General features: G+C 39.7%; 3 protein-coding genes across 10 annotated transcripts in view; 2 read left to right on the top strand and 1 right to left on the bottom strand.

Moving 5' to 3' along the window:
* Window positions 1-8,217, top strand: part of RHPN2 (rhophilin Rho GTPase binding protein 2) — a 37,534-nt gene extending 29,317 nt beyond the window's left edge. The window contains exons 11-15 of the mRNA XM_039327456.1: window positions 345-539; window positions 2,632-2,708; window positions 3,574-3,720; window positions 4,700-4,855; window positions 5,699-8,217. Of these exons, the coding sequence (XP_039183390.1) occupies window positions 345-539; window positions 2,632-2,708; window positions 3,574-3,720; window positions 4,700-4,855; window positions 5,699-5,953 (830 nt within the window). The 3' untranslated portion in view covers window positions 5,954-8,217. The remainder of the gene's footprint in view (window positions 1-344; window positions 540-2,631; window positions 2,709-3,573; window positions 3,721-4,699; window positions 4,856-5,698) is intronic.
* On the bottom strand, window positions 7,920-15,991 carry FAAP24 (FA core complex associated protein 24). Of its 4 annotated transcripts, none has more exons than XM_039327459.1 (5): window positions 15,829-15,991; window positions 14,925-15,083; window positions 14,024-14,187; window positions 12,702-12,854; window positions 7,920-11,811 (listed from the first exon to the last, which is right to left on the bottom strand). In XM_039327459.1, the coding sequence occupies exons 2-5, from the start codon at window positions 15,031-15,033 to the stop codon at window positions 11,569-11,571; spliced, it is 669 nt and encodes a 222-aa protein (XP_039183393.1). In that variant the 5' UTR covers window positions 15,034-15,083; window positions 15,829-15,991; the 3' UTR covers window positions 7,920-11,568. The 4 variants fall into 4 exon arrangements, with proteins under 4 accessions (XP_039183393.1, XP_039183391.1, XP_039183392.1 ...); XM_039327457.1 differs by having other exon boundaries at window positions 14,925-15,069; window positions 15,829-15,989; XM_039327458.1 differs by having other exon boundaries at window positions 14,925-15,069; window positions 15,834-15,985.
* A 215-nt stretch (window positions 15,992-16,206) lies between these two features.
* Window positions 16,207-22,233, top strand: part of CEP89 (centrosomal protein 89) — a 30,556-nt gene continuing 24,529 nt past the window's right edge. For 4 of the 5 annotated variants that reach the window (XR_005554771.1, XM_039327432.1, XM_039327431.1 and 1 more), the window contains exons 1-6: window positions 16,207-16,364; window positions 17,527-17,633; window positions 18,856-19,017; window positions 19,602-19,797; window positions 21,096-21,186; window positions 21,885-21,913. Coding sequence is in view for 4 of the 5 variants with exons in the window: in XM_039327432.1 (XP_039183366.1) it covers window positions 16,326-16,364; window positions 17,527-17,633; window positions 18,856-19,017; window positions 19,602-19,797; window positions 21,096-21,186; window positions 21,885-21,913 (624 nt within the window). In the remaining variant the exon portion in view is untranslated. The remainder of the gene's footprint in view (window positions 16,365-17,526; window positions 17,634-18,855; window positions 19,018-19,601; window positions 19,798-21,095; window positions 21,187-21,884; window positions 21,914-22,233) is intronic. The other variant, XM_039327433.1, reaches the window with a different exon arrangement.

Genomic DNA, 22,233 nt, shown 5'->3' with positions numbered 1-22,233 from the left:
CATTTATGCTTTGGGGAAGAAAGGCTTGTCTGCAGTCACTGTTTCTCAATCTCAGCATGTTTAAGAGGCATGGACCCCAACTCCCAGAATTCCCCATCCAGCATGGGTTCCATTAAAGTTGAAGTTGAAAGAACACTGCCATAGTAGACACATCATCATTAATTTGTACAGTTTTGATTTGATTAGAATAATTGTGTTCACACAGAGAGTAACAAATCACACTAAGTAATGTGATTTGTAGGATTCTTGATAGACTGAGCTGTGGTGGCTTAAAAATCCTGGGTTTTTATGGTGCAAAAATCCATCCCATTCCTTCCTTCCTTCATTTTTTTTCCCTTCTCCAGGAAGACTACATTTGCACAGAGCCATCCTTTATCACAAAGAAGCCTTAAGGGTTTGCAGCTTATGCACAAAGCTCCGGAATATAGAGATCCTTCAAGAGATTTTGTCCGTTGCACACAAGCGGTCCCTTCTCAAATATACTCAGCACGAGCAACAAGAGGACTTCTTTAGCTTGGTGGTGGTACCCAATATCCTGTGTAAGTTCTTTTCAGCCTGGGGTGACCCAGGAGTGAATCCATGTTTAGATAGAATAACTTGTGGTGATTCACACCTATAGACAACATCTGCCCAGACAGAGCAACCTACTATTTGCATCTACCATATACTCTGAGAACTATTTGGGAGGGACTGTCTTCACTCTTCTTCTCTCACACATAATATCCGGATGGAGTTGTCTTTTAACTCCTCAGGAATGCACCTCCGTCTAAGGCAGTGTTTCTCAACTTTGACAATTTTAAGGCATGTGGACTTCAACTCCCAGAATTCCACAGCCAGCAATGCTGGCTGTGGAATTCTGGGAGTTGAAGTCCACATGCCTTAAAATTGTCAAGGTTGAGAAACACTGCTCTAAGGAATCTGCCTCCTTGCTACATTTCATCACATGGATAGATTCAAATCTATCATCTATCGATGTCTGTCTGTGTGTCATCTATCTATCCTCTATTATATCTGTCTATTATCTATATATCATCTCTATTATCAGATCATTTCTATCTGTCCATCATCTATTGCAACTGTCATCTATCTATCTATCTATCTATCTATCTATCTATCTATCTATCTATCAATCATCCAATTTTATATAGCTATCAATTTCATACATAGTATATAATCCTGGGCAGCTTATAAAAACAGGGGGAAAAAAAGAACAACACTGCCATTTAAACCACTTAACAACAAGAAAAATATTGTATAAGCATTTTTTTTAAAAAAATAAACATAAAATACTTAAAACTCATTCATTCAAACAATCAATACAGCCAGTGCACCAGTTTTATCACAGCACATTTGTGGATTTCTGTGCCTATTGGCAAAGCCAAGTTTTCAGGGACTTATGAAAAGCCTGCAGGAAAGGGCCAGCTTGATCTCCAGGGAGGGGGCAGAGTGGATGATGTCCCAGAATATTGGGGTCACAGCAGAAAAGGATCTCTTTCTGGGTCCTACCATACAATACCCTCCTGGCTGACATGACTCACAATGTACTATTTCTGCTGGGCTTTTTTCTGTACTTTTCAGCCTACTTAGTTGCTAGAAATATGAAGTCTCAATTCAATTTTTATGTTCAGCTAAAGCTGAAACTCAAATACTTTGGCCACCTAATGAGAAGGAAGGACTCACTGGAGAAGGGCCTAATGCTGGGAAAGATTGAGGGCAAGAGAAGAAGGGGACGACAGAGAATGAGATGGCTGGATGGAATCACTGAAGCAGTAGGTGTGAACTTAAATGGACTCCAGAAGATGGTAGAGGACAGGAAGACCTGGAGGAACGTTGTCCATGGGGTCGCGATGGGTCGGACACGACTTCGCAATTAACAACAACAAAAGCTGTTTAGTTGCTTGAACGATGAAACCTCAGTTCAATTCTTATGTTGAGTAGCTGGTAGCTACTCTTTCAAGGCAGCTATGGCCGTTTATTGATTGTGTTATTAATTCCCAGGTTTTTAATGCTGCATTTAAGCTAAGTGTTCCCATGGTGGTTTATTAATCTATCTTATCGTCTTAGCATACTGTAAAAATGCCTAAGAATTAATTAACAAAAATCAAAGCACACTGTTAAAATTGCAAGTAGAAACTAACAAGCTCCTATCAATGGAGGGAGCTCAATTTTAGCCAATGCTTCCCTGCTGCTCTTTTGATCCTGTCATAATCATCTTGTATTTTACAGCATGAAAAAATATGATCTTAAAATGTTTCTAAAGCCATGATATTTTCAACTGTCCCAATTTGCAAAATTCGGCTTTGGTAGATGTGAATCCATAAAGAGTAGTCCCATAAGAAATGAAAAAAGTATATAATATAATATCATATCATATCAGAATCTTTGCTAACATGATTCAGATTCTAAATGGATACAGGATTAGTCCCCTTGGAATGTATAGATTGCTGAGTTTCTAAAGCTATGAAGAAAAAAATCCTCAAAGATTTAAGATTTTGCAGTGATCTTCAAGCTAAGCTACATCACACAGCTGCTATGAAATTGGGAGAGAGGTACCAAAAGAAAACATGTTGCTTTTTGCTTCCCAGAAGTGGTTAAAAAATAATAAATCTATTTGCTTTGCTTTTATTCCAGCCAACACAAATCACAAAATAGAACTGATTCCTCCTCTGTTCTCTAACGTGAAAGTTAAAGACTTCTTCGAAAGGCTGGTATGTCTGAACCAACTGCTCTGTCACTATGACATGTTGCCCTTAATATGTTTGAATGCCTTCTTGCCTCAGAATTAAAATGACTATGAAAATAATGTCCAGCTTCTTGAAATATGAATCTATCCCTTGGGAGGGCTCCTCACCACAGACTAGCAGTGGGTCATGCCTACTTATGAACAGGATTCTGTGTAAAACCCAGCCCTTTGTAGATTTTAATGCCTTCATATGCTGTGTGGAGCCAGTGAGAGGGATTGATTCAACAAACCATGGCAGGGATTATAACGTAATCCAACCATGATGGTGACAGCGGTAGCCTGGAGGCAGATTACTATAAAGTTCATTCTGTCTTGGCTATTGTATGGATCCACTATTGTAGATTGCAAAATGTCTGTGATTTGTAGTATGACCCCAAGCAGCTAGAACAATTAATCAGTGGGACGGCTTGCCTCCAGAAGCTGTGGGTGCTCCAATACTGAGGTTTTTAAGAAGAGATTCCATTTGTCTGAAATGGTATAGGGTTTTCTGTTTGAGCAGTGGGATGGGCTAGAAGGCCTCCAAGGTCCCTTCCAATGCTGTTATTCTATTATTCAGTTGTGGGTTATTGAACAAATTATAATTAAGAACGCTATATTTAGTAAAGCCAGATGACCCCCTTTCACTGTTAAAGTACCATGTGTGTTGAGGCTTTATTGAGCCTATGAAGAATAATATGTAAATTAGTAACTGCTGTACAGTTGCAGACACTACTAGGAGAAAACAGAAGATTCTGGGGGAATAGCTGTAGGGAGAGAAGCTCTCTGTAATTTACATTAAATTTGCAAAATGTGAATTGAATAATTTAACTCTGTTGCTCTCCGTGTCTCAGGGTCCACCTACGGTGTTTTCAGCCAAGCAGAGGTGGTCACCCCCTCGTCTCATTCATTTCTGCTGTGAAGACGGCATGTTGGGGTTCACTGTCAAAGGAGGCCCACCAGTACAGATTGACTGCATTGACCCAGCTTCTCCTGCAGCGGTAAGATCCAGGTGTTTCTCTTCGTAGAATTGTTCACGGTGCCAGGGTTAATTTCAGTGGAATTTTCTACACAACTCACAGAAAAATGAATTAGAATCCCTCAGATACTTAACCACCTTTCTTTGATGGGCTTTTATTTTGCGTTTGGAAAGGCCCTCCCAGATATTGATGTTACTGAATGAATTTGAAAAATAAAGTCTATTGCAAACTATAATCTAAAAGAAAAGTGGGATTCTTCCTACCCCTTTGGATTGGTACAACTTAAACATTTGTCTATTTTCTGTAGATGCACCTTATTGTAGAGTGCATCTACAGAAGAGTGGAGTAGTAATCCTTCTTCATCCTTGAAGACTGAGTTTATACATCCCACTAAATCATAGATTGCTTAACCTTGAAGTAGCAGATAAATCCCAATTGGCTGGGTCCACTTAGCATGCTAAGCCAAATCTAAGGAGGGGAAAAATTAGGGCTTAGCAGCACAATATAGGAGTTTATTTATTAATGAAATCATGAACCTGTTGATTCAGAAGTCTCACTGAGCACTGTGGAGTTTATTGCCAAATGATTGGCTGAGTGATTAGGTTTATATCCCTTTGTAATCAACAGATAGCAATAGCACTTAGACTTATATACCGCTTCACAGTGCTTTACTCCCCTCTCTAAGCGGTTTACAGAGTCAGCCTATGGCCCCCAACAATCTGGGTCCTCATTTCACCGACCTCGGAAAGATGAAAGGCTGAGTCAACCCTGAGCCAATCAAGATCGAACTGCTGGCAGTCGGCAGAATTAGCTTGAAGTATTGCATTCGAATCACTGCGCCACACGGATCCTATGTGATTAGAGATAGGAGTGTAGTTTAAAATTTTCCATCATGTTAATCTGACTTCCATGGTGAAGCTGGGCAGTTAAAGCTGGTTAGGAAACTCTACCAGATTGTCTTGGCTTAGCTGATGCCGAGCAATGCCCCATGGTTTTTTAGTTGGCAGGTTTGAAAGAAGGCGACACCGTGATTGCGGTTGAAGGTACGGATTGCAAATGGTTGGGGACGAGTGACGTCTTGGAAAAGCTCCAGAATTTGAGAGAGCAGGAGATTGAGATCCAAGTGATCAGCTGTCAAGAAAATGCACCTTCCTTGGTAAGTAAAAGCTGTGAACAGAATTTCACCACAAGACCATCAGAGCGGTCTTGTAATCTGGCCCTGTATGATGCTTTTTTACTTTTTAATTGTTCCTGCTTATTTTAAGCATAAGCCACCTAGATTTGTTTGGAGTTGGGTAGCCGAAGCAAGCTGACCTCCATTTCCCTTTTTATTTTAATTCTCAAAACCTCACCCACCACTCCAATTGTCTTAGCAAATAACGAAAGACTAATTGGTTTCCTTGGGGGGGGGGAAAGATTAAACTAAACTGGGAACTGGGGAGACAAAATGTCTATTCTTTCAGCATTGTTTCAAGCTTTGCAACTTTTAATTGCTTTTTTTTAAAAAAATAAATAAATAGCAAAGATGACATCGTTCTAATCTCCTGCACAGGTTTTGCTTAGAAAATGACCCTCATTATTTTTGTTGCTCATTGCAACTACGGGTTTTGGAAATTTCACTTTGGGCAAAGAAACCTGTTTAGAAATGATGTCACAAGGAGACAAATCTCCCGTCCAAATTTAATAATAGTCCACCTACATAGACTTGGAGACTAGCCCAGGGGGAATGTAATGAAATGCAGAAGAAAAATATCCTCCTGTCATAGAATATACAGGTAATCCTCAATTTACGACCACAATTGAGTCCAAAATGACCATGGGGAGGCTGCAATGGTCGTAAGTGTGAAAAGCAGTCATACGTCATTTTTTCAGTGCTGTTGTAACTTTAAACTGCGGTAAGTCAAGGGCTACCGTAGTTTAAACGTTGCTTCCCCTTTTGTGTTGACTGAATCTATTTTATTTTTTAAAATGCTGGTGCCTCTCCCTCTTTCCCCTACAGCACAACAAATGTGCCACCTACTCAGCGGGCATGCAGAAAACTTACTCCCTGATATGCCTGGCCATGGAAGACGAGAGAACCGACACAGCCAAGAAGGTGACGCCTAAGCCGTCGTTCTTGAGTTGGGGAACCAAAAGCAGGCAGAAAGCTGCCAGCACCCTCTGCCTGCCTTCGGCTGTCAGTGGAACCTCCGCCATTAAGAAAAAACTGACAACCCCGTTCACACTCTTCAATACCGATAGTTCATTGTACTAGGACTTGGAGACCAAGGGCGCCATCGCCCAGAAAAGGGTCCCAGAATGGACGTTGTGAATTCACAATGTAGCCTTTAGGAATCCAGAGTTGAGCAGCCTCAGCTTACAGCAACAACGACCCGCTCAAAATTGGTTTCCGGTTGTACAACTTGCAAGGATCGGAAGGTTTTTGAAGAACGCGTCATGTGCCTACTTGTTCTTGGAGTCCACTCAAACTTCTGCCCAGGTTTCTGGCTTAGTTATGAGCTCTCTTGAGAAACAATAGAATGGTTTTTTAGCTCTTCTGCTGCAAAGACTGAGGATTCGTTTTTTGTTTTGTTTTAAAAATGTGAATGTGTAGCACAGTAATGCCCCAAGGTTGACCATCTCACCTACATTGGGAGAAGTAATAGAACTGTTGACCACAATGATGCCGGATCAATGTGGTTCTCTTGCCAATTACTTTAAAACCCAATGAATGAGAAACAGGCTATAGGCCACTTTGTAATGTTCTGTGAATTGACAGTATGTACACAGCTAGTCAGAAACTTAATTCTTAAATAAATTATTGAACCTCCGGGTGATGCTAAAATAACAGGATAAATGAATAAATCTAACGGGGTGGGGTAGAAGCAATGCTACATGATAAGGTTTTAAAATCCTATTTTCTACTCTGCTTTGAGGTGGTTTAAACGAGGGGTCTCCAAATGTGGCAACTTTTAAGACTTTGGGACTTTGGCTCCCAGGATTCTGAGAGTTGAAGTCCACACATCTTAATGGTACCACGTTTGGAGACTCCTGGTTTAAACAAGCAGAACATTTTTTTTTTTGAAGCCTTCCACAGATGCAGGATTAAATCACCACGGGCAACTGGATTTTGCAGTTTCTGGCGTTCCAAATGGAACATGGAAATGAATTAGGATGGCAATTTCCAGAATTTCCCACACTAAATGCTAGCATCTCGCCAACGACCAAAAAAAGCCATCCATTGACATGGCACCCGATGCTGTGGAAAGAAATCTCCCATGGATAACCTTGAAACCAATCTCAGCCCTGGTGACACGGAATGGATCCATCGAAAACCAGCTTCTGTTTTGCAAGATCTGATGTAACTGGGTATCGTTTTCTACACCTGCCGAGCATTAGAGTAAAGATGGGGATTTCCTAATACAATCATGTGCAGAGAAATATGCTAATGTAAATAAGAGTTTGGAAAGAGATCAGCCAGTTTGATTGTTGACCAAATCCCTAGTCCCTGTCAGGTTTCAATTCAAATCGGTGTTTCTCAATCTCAGCAACTTGGAAGATGTGTGGACTTCAACTCCCAGAATTCTCTAACCAGCATATTGGCTGGGGAATTCTGAGAGTTGACACATCTTTTGAGTTGATAAGGTTGAGAGACACTGCTTTAAATAGATATATGCCTAGCTCCCCAATACTATTTTTGAGAAGGCTATCAACCGAGGGCTTTTTTGAGCACCACTTTGACGATGCATTCCAACGGGTTGATTAAGTAACTTAACTATGCCTTAAGTGAAATTTAGGAGTTCAGCACACTAAAGAACAAGCCCAACTGGAAAAGTAGTTGATGCTTGGAGTTTTATTGTCGCTATCTGAAGTTGCAGGCTAATACAAAAATAGTTGTGGTGTTAAGCTGAAATATTGCCAACAGGGTTGATCTTAACAATGATAGGCTAAAAAAAAATTTAAGGAAGGGAAATTGAAGTTCCTATTGACATTCATTGAATCCATTAGCAGAAGCCCTCCATTTTAGGAATGTTTTAGAAGAAGTTAGAATAGAACAATGTTTCTCAACCTTGACAACTTTAAGATATGTGGACTTCAACTCCCAGAATTTCCCAGTCAGCACGGCTGGCTGAGGAATTCTGGGAGTTGAAGTCCACATATCTTAAAGTTGCTAAGGTAGACACTGCATAGAATAAGGAAAAATGGAAAAGGCTGGTCTATTGATGTCATTTTTTTTTTTAAAAAAATGGATTTTTTAATGTTTCTACCCAGTAGATGTAAATATATAAATCTGAAACAATTATTTAAGAATGAGTCCTGGTTTTGACTTCTATGTGACGATGAACAACTTTTCACTGCAGCTATGAATGAGATAGGTTTAATTTTTAACCGTTGTGGTTGTTCAGAATGAAGGTCTGTTATTATCTTTTTTTTAAAGGAAGAATGTAATACTGTAGTGGCTGCTTATTCTTATTGTGCAATATTCAATCAATGCTGTGGAACTAATTCTAGTGCATAATAAAATGTAGGTTGGAAGGAGGGTTGACTTGTTATCTTCACTTACATCTCATTCTGTTATTTTTATTCCAGTTTTAATTTGGGGGGTTCTTCAAAGAAATGTGCAATGACTGAATTCGCGTGCTACAATAGGCCATGGTTAGCTAAGTTCAACATTGAAGCATAAATAGGGAAGCCTTTTGATTCAGGGAACATAGGGATTTTGAATGCATGTGGTTGATGCCCTCACTAAGGCCTATCAAAATGGGCATGTATCTGAAGTAGGATAATTTTTTTCTTCAGAGAGGAGATATGGAGTCTAATCCAATATAACTGAAGAACTGCTAAGTGTTAGGGAAGGCTATATGCACATAGGAGAAAGATGCCAATGATCAAAACTATCTTCTCTTTGTTGCTTCTCTCAAGTCTTTCCAACATAGCCTGGTTATTCTAGACTAGGTTTACGGTACTTTTTCTTTAAAAAGGACCTTGGACTGAAACCTTGTAAATCTACAGGGCTATCTCAGAAATTCCGAGAAAGGAGACTAAGAACTTTATTCATTAGCGGTCAACAGCCCTTATACTCTTAATTTCTTAAATAATAGGTTCACTTATTTCTTAAATAATAGGTTCGCTTTAAACAATACATGGTCTTGAAAGAATAAATGAGGGGATTTCAATATACACAGGCAAGTTTGAAACCCTGCTAAGCGTAACAAGTCAGAAAAATGCAGTAGATGCATAGGCATTAAAGCCTAGGCAATCAAATAAAGCCAATATAGCAATTATTTATCCTGCTGTTGCAAAAAAAATGCTCCTTTGCCAAGTTCAATCTACTGAGAACTAAGATTTTTTATCCTGTAGCAATATAATAGTGTCATTCCTCCAATGCTATGCTTGCTAATTTCTTTTAAATAAAGCATATTGTAATTTTGTAAGGGATGATCAGGCTGAGCCTGAGGGAGAGATCAAATATGTCATCTGCCATGAGTCCCTGCGCACCCACAGTCCAGCCCACTTTGAATTTCTTTCTGTTCTTAACTCTCACTACTTTCCCCTGATCGTTAGTATTCAGATGCTTGTAGAAAGCTACAATAAATTCTTATACACACTTGAACTACCTGGATCTCCTGATTTCCTTGGTGTGTGACAATTTATCCAAAACCAAGGGTTTTTTTTTTTTTTTGTCTTCTGGATAATGTACAGTATTTTTAGATTTCCCAAAGGCCTTGTCTGTAATGTTACCAGAATAACATGGATGTGTCTATGACATATTCAGTTCTTACTCAGACTCCTAAATAAAAAATATCTCCTAGAATCATGGATATGTCTATGACGTTACTCAGGTGTGGTTACCTTGCAATTCTAGTAGTTGTCCAACCTTTTTTTTTTTTTTTTTAAAAAAAAAAAAAGTTAAATGGCCACAACTGAACTTCCTGGACAAAAAGACAATACCCAAGGGCACCGTTTATTATCTTTCGTACAAGATAAGATTGCCTTAAAGGTTTTGCCCTTCTGTTGACTCAGAGGGCGAAGGCGTTGAGGGAAAGAATTTCAACCATCTTAACACAGTGTCTTCCTGCATGTGTCTGCAACATCTTCCCCCTCCAAATTGCAAAACCTGCCTAAACCTTCTGCATGTCAGCAAAAGTGCCGCATTAACCTGTTTCGCCTTCTCGGCCTGCCCGCTGTTCACTGTAGCATCCAATCATGAAAAAAAAAGTGTCCGTCCTTGGCTTAAAACAATGTCAACCTGGTCAGAAAAAGGATGCCTGTAATAATATTGTCCAAGAGTCCAAAACAGCTTCAGACTTGTCCTCTGCCCAATTAGGCGACAGTACCTACTCAGTCTTAGCTAATTTCAAAAATGGAATAACACTGAGGAATTCTGGAGTTACCAGCCTGGCTTGGAAATAGGTAAATGCTGCAAGGCAGCAATCGGAAGCCATCCTATCCCATGGCACGGAAAACTGCAGGGATGCAGGCACCCAGAACCATTCCTGAAGATATCTTTATCTCTTTATTCCATCCCCTAAGAAACAGCCCTTGGCCCAAGGCTGCCTGTAAAACTAGATGGTGGTGCAGTCAAATGTCAAAAGGGTAACTATTCTATCTGATGTGAGGTACGTGGACTTTCTTTGAAAGACGTGGGCGTTTTGCTTGAAAGGACCAAGTTACAACCTTTAAGCTCCAGAGAAGTATAACTTTGCTGGAAATGATTACAAAAGCCCTTGGGCAGCCAAGAAGGATGACTCACTCCCTCTTTTCACCATGATACTCCTACATAATTTCAGTTTGGCGGCCTTCCAGGTGCCTCGTGCAAAAGTAATAATATTCAGGTTCCACTCCTACAGCAGTTTCCTATCACGTCCACCTGTCATACCATGTTTTGGATAGAGCAGATCCAGAGGATCAAGAGTAGAGGAAAGCCTAGATGACATCTATAAATAAGGATTTTCAGAGTTATACTTAGTGCCGGAAAGAAACAAGATTCATTCCTGGGGGTTTTTTTGGGTGCTATTTGCCTTGGGCCAATTAGTTGAAGGCCAAGTGAGAACAAGTTTCTTAATTGATGATCTATCCAGCAACTCCTATTATCTCAGCATTACAGTATCTCAGCCTTGTTCATACCAATCAGAACAGGGAATTGACCCTGCTGACTTTAACAAATACAAAAATCAAACACCTTAAATCTTGCTGTTCCCAATACTCATTAAATAATCAGTTCAAGGCAGAAGTTCTAATGCTTAGAATTCATACCTTCTCCGTAAACAAGGTATGAACGGCAGGCAAAACTCAGATTAGGTTTCTCTTCTGTATCCAATATAGCAATAGGGAAGGCCTACTGAACAAATGTTATTTAACAACCTCTTTTTTTGGCTTTAAAAGTCAGAGACCCTATATTTTTCAACAGTCTGAACAGACAAGAGATGAAGTTTTCATCTCTTTTAAGAAGTATCTGAGATTGAAAAAGAATGTACTTAGGAAACTATTAGTAAAAGAACAAGAACTGTTTAAAGGAAGGCAAAGGGGATGTTGGTACTGCAGGTAATCTTCCTGGAAAAAAGTGTTCAGTGCTATTCCTAAAAAGTGGCATCATGTCCAGCTGTACGCAGTTGAAAGCCAAAAACATACCCAAGAAAGCCCAGATGGAGCAAACTTGAGGTCAAACATAATTCCCTGAGTTATTGGCTCCTTAGATGGTGGAGGACAGGAAGACCTGGAGGAACATTATCCATGGGGTCGCGATGGGCCGGATAGGACTTCGCAACTAACAACAACAATAGATGGAAATGAAAGCTCTCTGAGTTTCATACAAACTGAAATCTGACCGTGTGTGTAAGGGAAATTCCAGCCTTTCAAAAAGCTTATCTCTGATGCTGAAAACCGAGATTATTTCATCTGGGCGAAGAATGCATGGATTTGTTGAGCTAGGCTGCGGCCAACTACTCCTTCGAGCTCCTGGAGAGAGGCATTGCAAAGCTGATGGATATTCCCAAAGTTTTCCAGGAGGAGAAGGGCTTTTGTCTTTCCAACCCCTGGAATCTGCTGAACTGTATGGAGTATAGATGGTTCCAATAGCTTGGTACATTTCTTCCTTTGGAAGAGATTGCTGGTTTTAGTCTGTTCGTGCACCTGAAATGAAAGTCAAATTTAGTCTGGCTGCCCTCTTGTGGTTTTTGGTGGCTAATTATTTGCAGGTTGTCCTCCACTTACGACCACAACTGAGCCCAAATATTCTGTTGTTCAATACGATCATTTGTTAAGTGAATTTTGCCCCATTTTATGACATTTCTTGCCACAGTTGCTAAGTGAATCACTGCAGTTGTTACGTTAGTAACCCGGTTGTTAAGCAAATCTCGCTTCCTCTATTGACTTTGCTTGTCAGAAGGTCGCAAAAGGGGGTCACGTGACTCCCAGGACACTGCGACTGTCGTAAATACAAGTCAATTGCCAAGCATCCTAATTTTGATCATGTGACCATGGGGATGCTGCAATGGTTGTGTGTAAAATGTTCATACGTCACTTTTTTCCATGCCATTGTAAATTTGAACGGTCACTAAATGAACTGTTGTAAGTTGAGGACTACCTGTAATTCAGAAAAATGTTGGGTTATAGGATGGTCAGTGCTTTGGATGCAGAATGAAAGTGGCACTTTGGACTGGGCATGATAGCAGACCAGCAGTCATTAAAGTATCTGCATCTTTTTACTGGAAACAAATGTAGTTAGTTTAATGAGTCACAGGTATTGCATTCAAGCTTCTGAGCGTTTTGAGGCACTTCCTCCAAAACTAATAGGAATCACACATCCCTAGTTTTCAAATTATTTTGCCGCCTCAGACCAAGGTGTGTCTCGTCCATCATTCTTTTTCCTGCAGTCACTTGAACATGAGAAGCTCTTGTACACCAGTTCTGATCTGAAGTCCACCCATCTTAAAATTGTCAACTTTGAAAAGCACTGCTTTAAAGCAACCAGCCAGATAGATACCCATTTATCAGAACAAGCAGCTCTTGAAGATACTTACCAATTGAGCAATAAGTTGAGCTGCTTCTTTTTGGCTAGCCACCGGAAGTAAAGTCATTCCGAGTTCCAGAACAACAAATTTCTGCACTTCTGGAAAATACTGGTTACTTATTTGGGTTTTTTCAACTAATACAATCCCTTGAAGACTGCAAGCCTGGAACAAGTAGGAACAATGAGAGTAACAAGTATTAGTGACAGGAACAAACCAACAACCTAGAGCAACGTCATGTGATGTGTCACGATATATCACGACTTTTTTTCCAATTGCCGGCAATGAGGTGGGCGCAGTTTTGCTATGATGCATCCAGCCCCTGGGCCGGCAGTTTGACACCCCTGGCCTAGAGTAAGCTCATTGGGAGGGCTGGGAATGTAAAAAGGTGTGCTTTCTCCACTCTTTCTTCTCTTCACTCCACTCAGCCATGCTGCTTAAAATCGCTGATTAAAGACTAATATTTCCTCACAGAAGAATATGAGAATGAATGAATGAATGGCTGGGTTGACATCATTCAGAACTGTGCATATGAGAACCATAATACACCATACATGGCCATTAATTCCTCATATTTTCCTGCAACAGCCAATTAGATACAGATGCCCCAGTTAAAGCTTTCTCTGAGCTGAAGATAAATAGAAAGCCATGCCAGTTACCTAGGCAAAATATCTTTTTGTTCTTAAAGCAAAATTGGATCATTTCAAAAAGGAAACAACAACACAAGGAAGGAAAACACATAGAATCCTTTAAGGATAAACAAATAGTTCTTAAAATGGTGATTTTGGTTGCTGGTATAATTGCTGATAACAGTAATTATGCATGGTACTAAAGTTTCCATAAGAAAGGCTGAGCGCCAAAGAATTGAGGCCTTTGAACTATGGTGCTGGAGAAGACTCCTGCGAGTCCCTTGGACTGCAAGGCGTTCAAACCGGTCAGTCCTAGAAGAGATCAACCCCGACTGCTCTTTAGAAGGCCAGATCCTGAAGTTGAAACTCAAATACTTTGGCCACCTAATGAAAAGGAAGGACTCACTGGAGAAGGGCCTAATGCTGGGAAAGATTGAGGGCAAGAGAAGAAGGGGACGACAGAGAATGAGGTGGCTGGATGGAGTCCCTGAAGCAGTAGGCGTGAGCTTAAATGGACTCCAGAAGATGGTAGAGGACAGGAAGACCATGGGGTCGCGATGGGTCGAACACGACTTCGCAATTAACAACAACAACAATAAGCTAAAGTTTAGATTCTCCTTGAAGTGTGATGAATTGATCTAATGTTTTGCCGATATTATGTACCTAAAAAGCATGATCCATATTATACTTTCAGAGGGTGCTTACATTTCTAAAACGAACAAGTCTTCTTTTGAAGCCATTTCCTGCCACCAGATCTGCTTCAGAAATGTAGAGGATGCAGCATCTGTTTGAAAGATGAAAGTCCACAAGTCCCAGGCGATCTTCCAGAATAAGCTTAACTTTCCCTTGAAATGTGAGAAGCAATGAAACTATAGTAATGTCAGAACTACTGTAGACACATAATTCTTATTTGGGGTGAAATGCTGGCTGGGTTTACATATCCTGCTAAGTTTGATTTTAACATATTGTGTGAACAAACCATGCTTTAGCACACTCTGCAAATCAAGCTGTTGCTTTATCTCCAAGTTATTCAGAAGAAAATGCCAATGATTTCAAGACTGATCATTTCCATGTACGTTTAGCACTACAGAGTGAAAGTATGCATTTAAACATATGGCCTGCCATCCTTCATTTATAGCATATAGAACGGGCATTCAAGTTAATGAGAATTAAAACAATCTGATACTAATAATAAAATACTCCTTGTGATTTAGTGGTACCTTCTGATTATCCTAGCTTAATAAAATGAGACATCCTAATTTTTCTGGCTGTTTAGATAGGCTATGCACCCTTTGGATGTTTAGGAATACTATAATTAAGACCTCCAGACCAAACCAAGACATTAAGTTCATATTTTGTAATGTAACTGATATTCTGATTTGCTGAAAGCCATTCACCGCACTATCCTAGTTCAAAACAACCCACTAAATTATACTAAATGCCCAAACACAGGCAATGCATCTGTCAGATTCCTTTTTCAAAAAAGAAGAGTCCATTGGAGTTGAGGGACCAATATATTTAAACGAATAATGTTGGTTTAATTTTCAGATTTTGGGATGACTTGTTGGTAAGCAAAATTCTGTAATTTTATCCAAGTACAACTTACCATGCATCTCCTGAGCAATCTGGGAGCCCTTCCATTTCTCATTGCCAATCACGTGGCCCAGAGGAACATTTACAGCTCCTGCTCGGACTGGGGTGGTGTCATTTGGCATTATTAAGCTTTCTTTGTACTTGTACTCTTATTTGTCCTATCAAGAAAAAACTATCAATCTGTTATTCTGAAAATGCAAAAACTATACATTTCTCAATAACCAGAAATTGCCCATGAAATCCAGGTGGTTTCCAGCTGATGCCTTTCCATAGGGTTTTTTTCCCAGCCAAAACGATTAATTAGTGGAATGACTTGACTCCAGAACTTGTGATGCTCCATCATTGAAAGTTTTCAAGAAGAGATTGAGCAACCATTTGTCTGAAATTACCTAGGATTTCTTGCCTGAGCAGGGGGTTGCTCCAGAAGACCTCCAACTCTGTTATTCTGTTTTAAACCTGAATGTCAGATCTTCCACAACATTTATAAGGTTTTATTGTATGTAATCTTTATCAGACTTCTATGGGACAAGAAACAGCTTAAGGCAGGACAAGCAATGGATGGAAACAAATCAAGGAGAGAAGCAACCTAGAACTAAGGAGAAATTTCCTGACAGTGAAAACAATTAACCAGTGGAACGACTTGCCTCCAGAAGTTGTGGGTGCTTCATCACTGGAGGTTTTTAAAAAGAAACTGGACAGCCATTTGTTCTGAAATGGTACAGGCAGGTTTTCCTGCCTGAGCAGGGGGTTGGATTAGAAGACCTCCAAGGTCCCTCCCAACTTTATTACTCTATATTCTGTTCTGTTATTCTGTTAAGCAAGTAAAGAGCCAGTCTTTTGGGGGACTATGCAAAGAACAGCTTACTGCTGTTATTAATTCAATCTATATGTGAATCAATGCAAAGCATTCTTCTTACCTTACCGCTTAAAGACCTTGCACAGCAATCTCCAAGAACCCCCAGCGCCTTCAAATACACGTGCGAACCTGCCCACACACGCAGGCAAACCCGGGAAGGCAAGCGGAGGGAGCTCCCATGGCGAAGACTTCCTGCTTCCGCCTTTTTTTTCAACATCGCGCGGCGGCCATGACGCACTGCCGCCGCCAGCCAATCAAAGCCCTCTTCTCTTTTCCTCCCGCCTCTCCGAAACAAAACAAAACAAGGTCGCAAGGGGCGTGGCGATTCCAAACGGACGCTGGTTGCTAAGGCGAAGGCAGCATCAGCAAGGCGGATGTCGATTGGAGAAAGCGGGGAGTCATAACCAATCGCCTTGCGGTTTATTGAGGAGTGGTTGCCGGGGGAAGCGTCTTCTGTACGGGAGGGGGAGGAGGGAGCCGCTCCCTCTGGCCGGCGTGGCCTGTTCTGTCTCCCTGCTTTATTCTCGTTTTTTTTTTTTTCTCAGCCTTTTCGCCCTCATGCCGTTTTATTTCAGGAAGGGCCGAAGAGGCCTCTTTGTGAGTATTTTCCCGGGGGTGTGGGATCGATTCTTTCAAGGGGAGGGAAGATCGGAGGGAACAAGCCAGAAGGATGAGCCGGCAGTCCCGGATGGCAAGCGTGGCTCCGGTTCCCATGGCAACCAGGTGGCCGGATCCCGAGCATCCCTGGTTGGACCGGGAAGGAGGGATCAGAAAGGGAAAACGGACCAAGCAATGGAGCAGCCTGAATTCTGGACTGTCACTTGCCCAGGAGGGGGGGGGATTTCTGCACTGGGCCAGGGGTTGGACTAGAGGACCTCCAAGGTCCCTTCCAGCCCTAGGATTCAAGGGAGGCACCTGGGAGAAGTTCAGTGTTTGCTTGGCCATCCTGAAGCATGTCCCCCGTCTAACAAGTAGTCCTCAATAATAATAATAATAATAATAATAATAATAATAATAATAATAATAATAATAATAAAAAAAAAAAAACTTTATTACGGTCGTAGACCAGCAATAGCCATCACTTTTTACAATATATTAAATAATAATAATAAAAGTAGTACTAACATTATTAGTAAACAATAACATCCCTGTTAAGAAAATACATGTTTTCAGAATTGTTAGGGTCATTCCCTAATTTACGTGAGTGGATAGCCGATTAATGTGTGAGTAAATATAATGTTCCAAACATTATTAGAGATATCTCCAAAAAATTGGCACAAGTTGACGACTATAAATCTGTAACCAATTTTTTTCTTGTGGCAAGTAGTCCTCGACTTACGACCTCAAAGAAGGTCAGATGAATCTAGGGAAATTATATAAACATCACCAGGGATTTTTTTTGTTTTGTTTTCTGAAACAGAATAACTGTTTTATTGGAATATGATATTTTCTACAAAGAGAAAAGAACGAACATTTCAAAAATTACATTGTAATCCAAGAGCCAAGCGTGTATGTAAATAAATACGTAGACTGTAGAAGAAAAGTAACAGTGTGTTGCTACAGGAATAACTGTTATTTTTGTGGTGATATGGTGGTTTTGCGCATCACATTCAAAACCATTTAGGCTTACCACCTTACATTAATTTGCATGTACGTGTTCCTCCCTTTCATGTTATCGGTCCTTGTGCATGTGCACTTTTGTGTTTCTTCATTGTGTTAGTTCAATCATTGCCAACTAACTTTATTTTACATTATCTAGAAACATATAGCTCATGGCCTGATCCCCGCAGCTACCATAGCTCCTAAACCTGCTGTCCCCCGTACCCCTCCCCCTCGTAGTCCAAACCCTTCTCCAGAGAGGCCCAGGTAGGTTGTCATCTCTTGATTTGCAGTTATGTATTAGAATTAATATTATTAATGGATATTGGAATGTATAAAATGGCTTTCTTTTGCCTGTACATTTGTATATACCAGATGTATGTAGGATTACATTTGAAAGAGAAACGTGTACCACATATTTGCATGTTATGTAATTAAAAGAGGTTTTCGGCAGCATTGAACACAGTCCACTTTATAGTATAAATGTCATTAGCTTGTCTTTGAATCAGGAAAAAAGAGACTTGCTTCCAAGAATTTATAGACCATAGCCAGCTTAATATTGTCATATGGGCTGCAGCTATGCTCTTATTATTTTGCAGAGATTCAGACTCACTCCATCAATGACAAATGTTGCTCTACCCTACATCATTATCCAGATATTTGGCACTTTTGAAAAGTGATTGTATATAGGCCCGTTGTTACGCCAGCTGGAATCCTCCTTTGCACGGGCGTGTTCTAGAGAGCACGGGTGTGTGCAGGAAAATGCAGATGGATACAGAGTATAAATGACAATGCAAATGAGAGTAGGAAATGTGGCTTTCCTCTAACAAACTTTGCATTGCGGTTGGGATTAGAGTTTAGCTTATTAAAAATCAAAAATAATGAACTAAATGGATTGTTTTGATTATTCCTATAAGAATGAAGAAGAACGATACGCTATTATGGCTCAGTATTAAAGCTGTCATTGATGAATCTTTTATTTCCAGTGGGTTGAATTGATTAAATCCAGCAGTAGATTTAGTAGATCCAATATAGCTGTATAGCAGCCCACTAAAAAATGACTGTATGCAACATTTAAACACAGTTTGCCATACTTTTCTATTGTAGAGAAACATTTCTTCTTGTGTGTGAGTGTATGTATGTGCATTGTGAATGTTTCTCTATTATTTTAGATAGTTGAAACCACTTCATGTTTTAACATTCATATGCACGTAGAGTTGAGGGGTCTCAGCACAACCTGGTGCCCCATGTATATAGTCACATATGTAAGTAGCTACACATAAAGCTGGCTCTTTTCCCAGATCCGATGAAAGAAAACTTTACTAGATTCAGGAAGCAATTGTATTAAGATGTATATTTTATTTAATTTACATTATACTTTGAACTCATTACATTATATTATATATTATATATACATTACATTATACTTTGAACTCATTATCCCAGCCTCCTGATCCGTGATTTTTTTTTTAAATGGATTTTTTTCCAGGTCTGCTCTAGCAGCCGCTATTCTTGTGACAACCTTGACTGGACGAACGGTTGCCATCCCTCAGCCTCGTCAGCGATCTTTTTCGGAAAGTGATGCCAGCTACTTGCAAGATCAGGAAGAATGCATTGAACCATATGCCACTGTCACTGAGCTACGAATGGGGTAGAAAATATTGCACATTTTGGCATCCCTAATCCATTGGTATAAAATAATTTATCCCCCCCAGAAAGGAAGTCCAAAGTTCCAGCTTGATGGCCCAGTTCAAATGCAAACTACAGTTTACATGACTGTCCCTTTTATACTTTTTGCTTTCTTCCCTTTTTGTGTGCTACAAAATGATTCTAAAAATAATTATTTTTAGGGGTCTAAGTCTTGGAAACTGCATTTTGTAAAAAGAGAGTTTAAGAATAAACAGAGTTGCCAAATTCTGAATATTGCAGAAAGTGGTAGTTTGTGTATTTCATAAAACACCATGAAAACCACTGATTCGGCAAACATTCAGAAGAAATATCTGACTAGTAAAAGCATTAATATGAGAAGCACTGTGAATTTTTAATTGCCTATAAAGTAGGCTCTCTATATGATCAGGAACCCTTTTGTTTTGCTGACTAGAAAGTATATCATGCAGAAAAACTAACTAAAACATCCCCTATATTTTTTAAAAAAAACATTGGGTACTTAATATAATTGTTTATGGTCAAATGCATATTATATTGGATTACCCTTTTACTGTTTCCTGTTTATAGTCCAAACTGGCAGAGTGATGGTGATGAAAGGAAAGCAGTGCAAACTTTAGAAGCATCTGGGAGTTGTGAGGATGATGACATGGATACATTCACTTCGGACACAGAAAGAGAATCAGATCCAGACCGTCAAATTATTGATAAAAAAGAAAGCATGAGTCATGAGATGATGTATGCTATGCCACATAGAATCAAACAGGTAACCTTTCGACATTTTTCTTTTAGCTGTCTGAAATTATAAGAAATTATAAAATGAAATTGCATGAAATTGTAAGACTCCCCAGTCCTTGTTCTTGTCTCTGCAACTTTTCTATAATTATGTGGTCCGTAAAGAGATTGGGGCACTTTTTTAAATAATCATTTTTATTTTATTCAAAGAATTAAAATATAAATTTCAATTTTTTTTACAAAGACAAAACAAAACTAAATATTTTTTTTAAAATTGTGCATTTAAAAAAAAAACAAAATCATATATACATATATTGTCCCCCCCCCCAAATTGGATACTGATAGATGTATTACAACAATAATAGTAGCTTCCCCCCCCACAAAACAGCCTACTATTTATAAACTTCTACACATCTGTTTGCCACCAATTGACCTGTCATATGTTGTATACAAAAAGAGACAGTTAACACGTAATCCAACAGTGAAGTTAAAAATCAAAACCCTCTGTTAATAGCCTGTTAATAGTCTGTTAACGTGCACAAAAAGATTGGGGCAATCTGAGCTGTTCCAAAACAAGAGAGCAGCCATCCAGAATGGCCATTTACGTCCCATAAGTAGTTACCCCATGTAGGAAAGGGCCTTCAGCAGCTAGCCTCTACTTACTCAGGTTTGACAAGCAATATTTGCTTGGGATAGGGAATCTCCAAGACAGACAGGAGTTATTTTTTTGATATCAAGAGATATCCTAAACTAGTAAGAGATTTTAAATACTTTAAATACTTATTTATCAATAGTACTTAGATGTATACACCGCTTCACAGTGCTTTACAGCCCTCTCTAAGCAGTATACAGAATCAGCATATTGCCCCCCGACAATCTGGGTCCTCATTTTACCGACCTCGGAAGGGTGGAAGGCTGAGTCAACCTTGAGCCGGTCAGGATCGAACTCCGGTGAGCAGTGAGTTAGCTGCAGTACTGCATTCTGACCACTGCGCCACCACAGCTCCTATTTCCTTTCATCACTAAAAACCGTAAGGAAATCGTACAGTCTGTTGTGTGGCTCAGTTTAGGCATGAGGGATGCTTTCACTGGTCATAAAAGGCTTGGGAGGCTGTAGTTTGTTTTGCCCTGTTTAATGTGTATTCAAGCACATACGTTGCACCCCCCCCCTTTATCCTATGTGTCCTTTTATGTGTTTCCGGTTCTCCTCTTTTTAATCAATGTTCTGTTTTACAATGAGATTGTCACCTGCCTAGAGCCTTTTGGAAACGTCTATTTCCACAAGTGGTGTGTGAATTTATAAGCTGTATTGCAATATTTTTTACTTAGGAAAATCTCCCAGTCTCCTCTAGTGCCAATGGTGAAGATTCTTCTGTCTGCGAGCCAAGTTGTCTCATTCAGCCAAATGTTCAGGTGGAAGGTGAGAAGTGAGCATTAGGATTAAGGAGAAGATAAAGAAACTTTTTCACCACCTGTTCCCACCATTAGTCTGGTGTGTTGGTTAGTCTAGTCCAGGGCTAGGCAACCTTGGCTCTTTTATGACTCGTGGACTTCAACTCCCAGAATTCCTGAGCCAGCATGGCTCAGCTTGGAAACCTCTCCCTTTCCCCTCAGCGTGGTTGGCTCAGGAATTCTGGGAGTTGAAGTCCACGAGTCATAAAAGAGCCAAGGTTGCCTACCCCTGGTTTAATAGTTCAAACTCAGATAATTTTTTTTCTATATGGGGGAAGACTACATAGTAAGTTGACAGTGAGAAAGAGAGAACCTGAATTGGATGAACAGGACAAAGATGACTATATATGTCTTAGATGTATTCCTTTTCATCTTTTCCCCCGAATAGAGCGGAATATATAATATATAAAAATATATAATATAATATATATGTGTGTGTGTGTGTGTGTGTGTGTGTGTGTGTGTGTGTATGCCCTCATAGCACAAACCTCCATCTTCCTAATCTTTTACACTTGCCAAGATATTTATTTAAGATAAAGATTGAAAAATTAGAAACTAAACGAGATGAAACTAGACAGATGATGAAAGATGAAGCTTGACTAGAAGTATTGAATTTCATTTGATATATTTCTCCTTTACACCTCAAAACACATTTTTATATTACAGAAATTGAATATCCTGGAGTGAGGTTTAAGGTAAGAACAGCATAAAAATTATGTTCCATGATTTCAGTTGAGGACATATTTATGTCTTCTCATTCCATATTTCTTTAAGAAGTTCGGGAAAGGTGGTGTGGCCTTTTCTCCCGTTTTTCTTCTTCCTCAGTTTCAACAGTTCCAGAAATAGGTCAAGTCTGAGACAATTACGCTCTACAGCTATGTTGAGACTGAATTACGGTAATGTCTGCAATCTTCATTTATATATATGCATATATACATACATACATACAGATATATGCATATATATTTATAAAGATTGCAGACATTAATTCAGTCTCAACATAGCTGTAGATTGT

The sequence above is a fragment of the Crotalus tigris genome, unplaced genomic scaffold (assembly GCF_016545835.1).
Source record: "Crotalus tigris isolate CLP2741 ecotype Arizona unplaced genomic scaffold, ASM1654583v1 scf7180000024362.2655971311:6658466, whole genome shotgun sequence".
NCBI classification, from domain to species: Eukaryota; Metazoa; Chordata; class Lepidosauria; order Squamata; family Viperidae; genus Crotalus; species Crotalus tigris.
The sequence above is the reverse complement of the archived record's forward strand: the minus strand, read 5'-3'. Positions and strand labels throughout refer to the sequence as shown.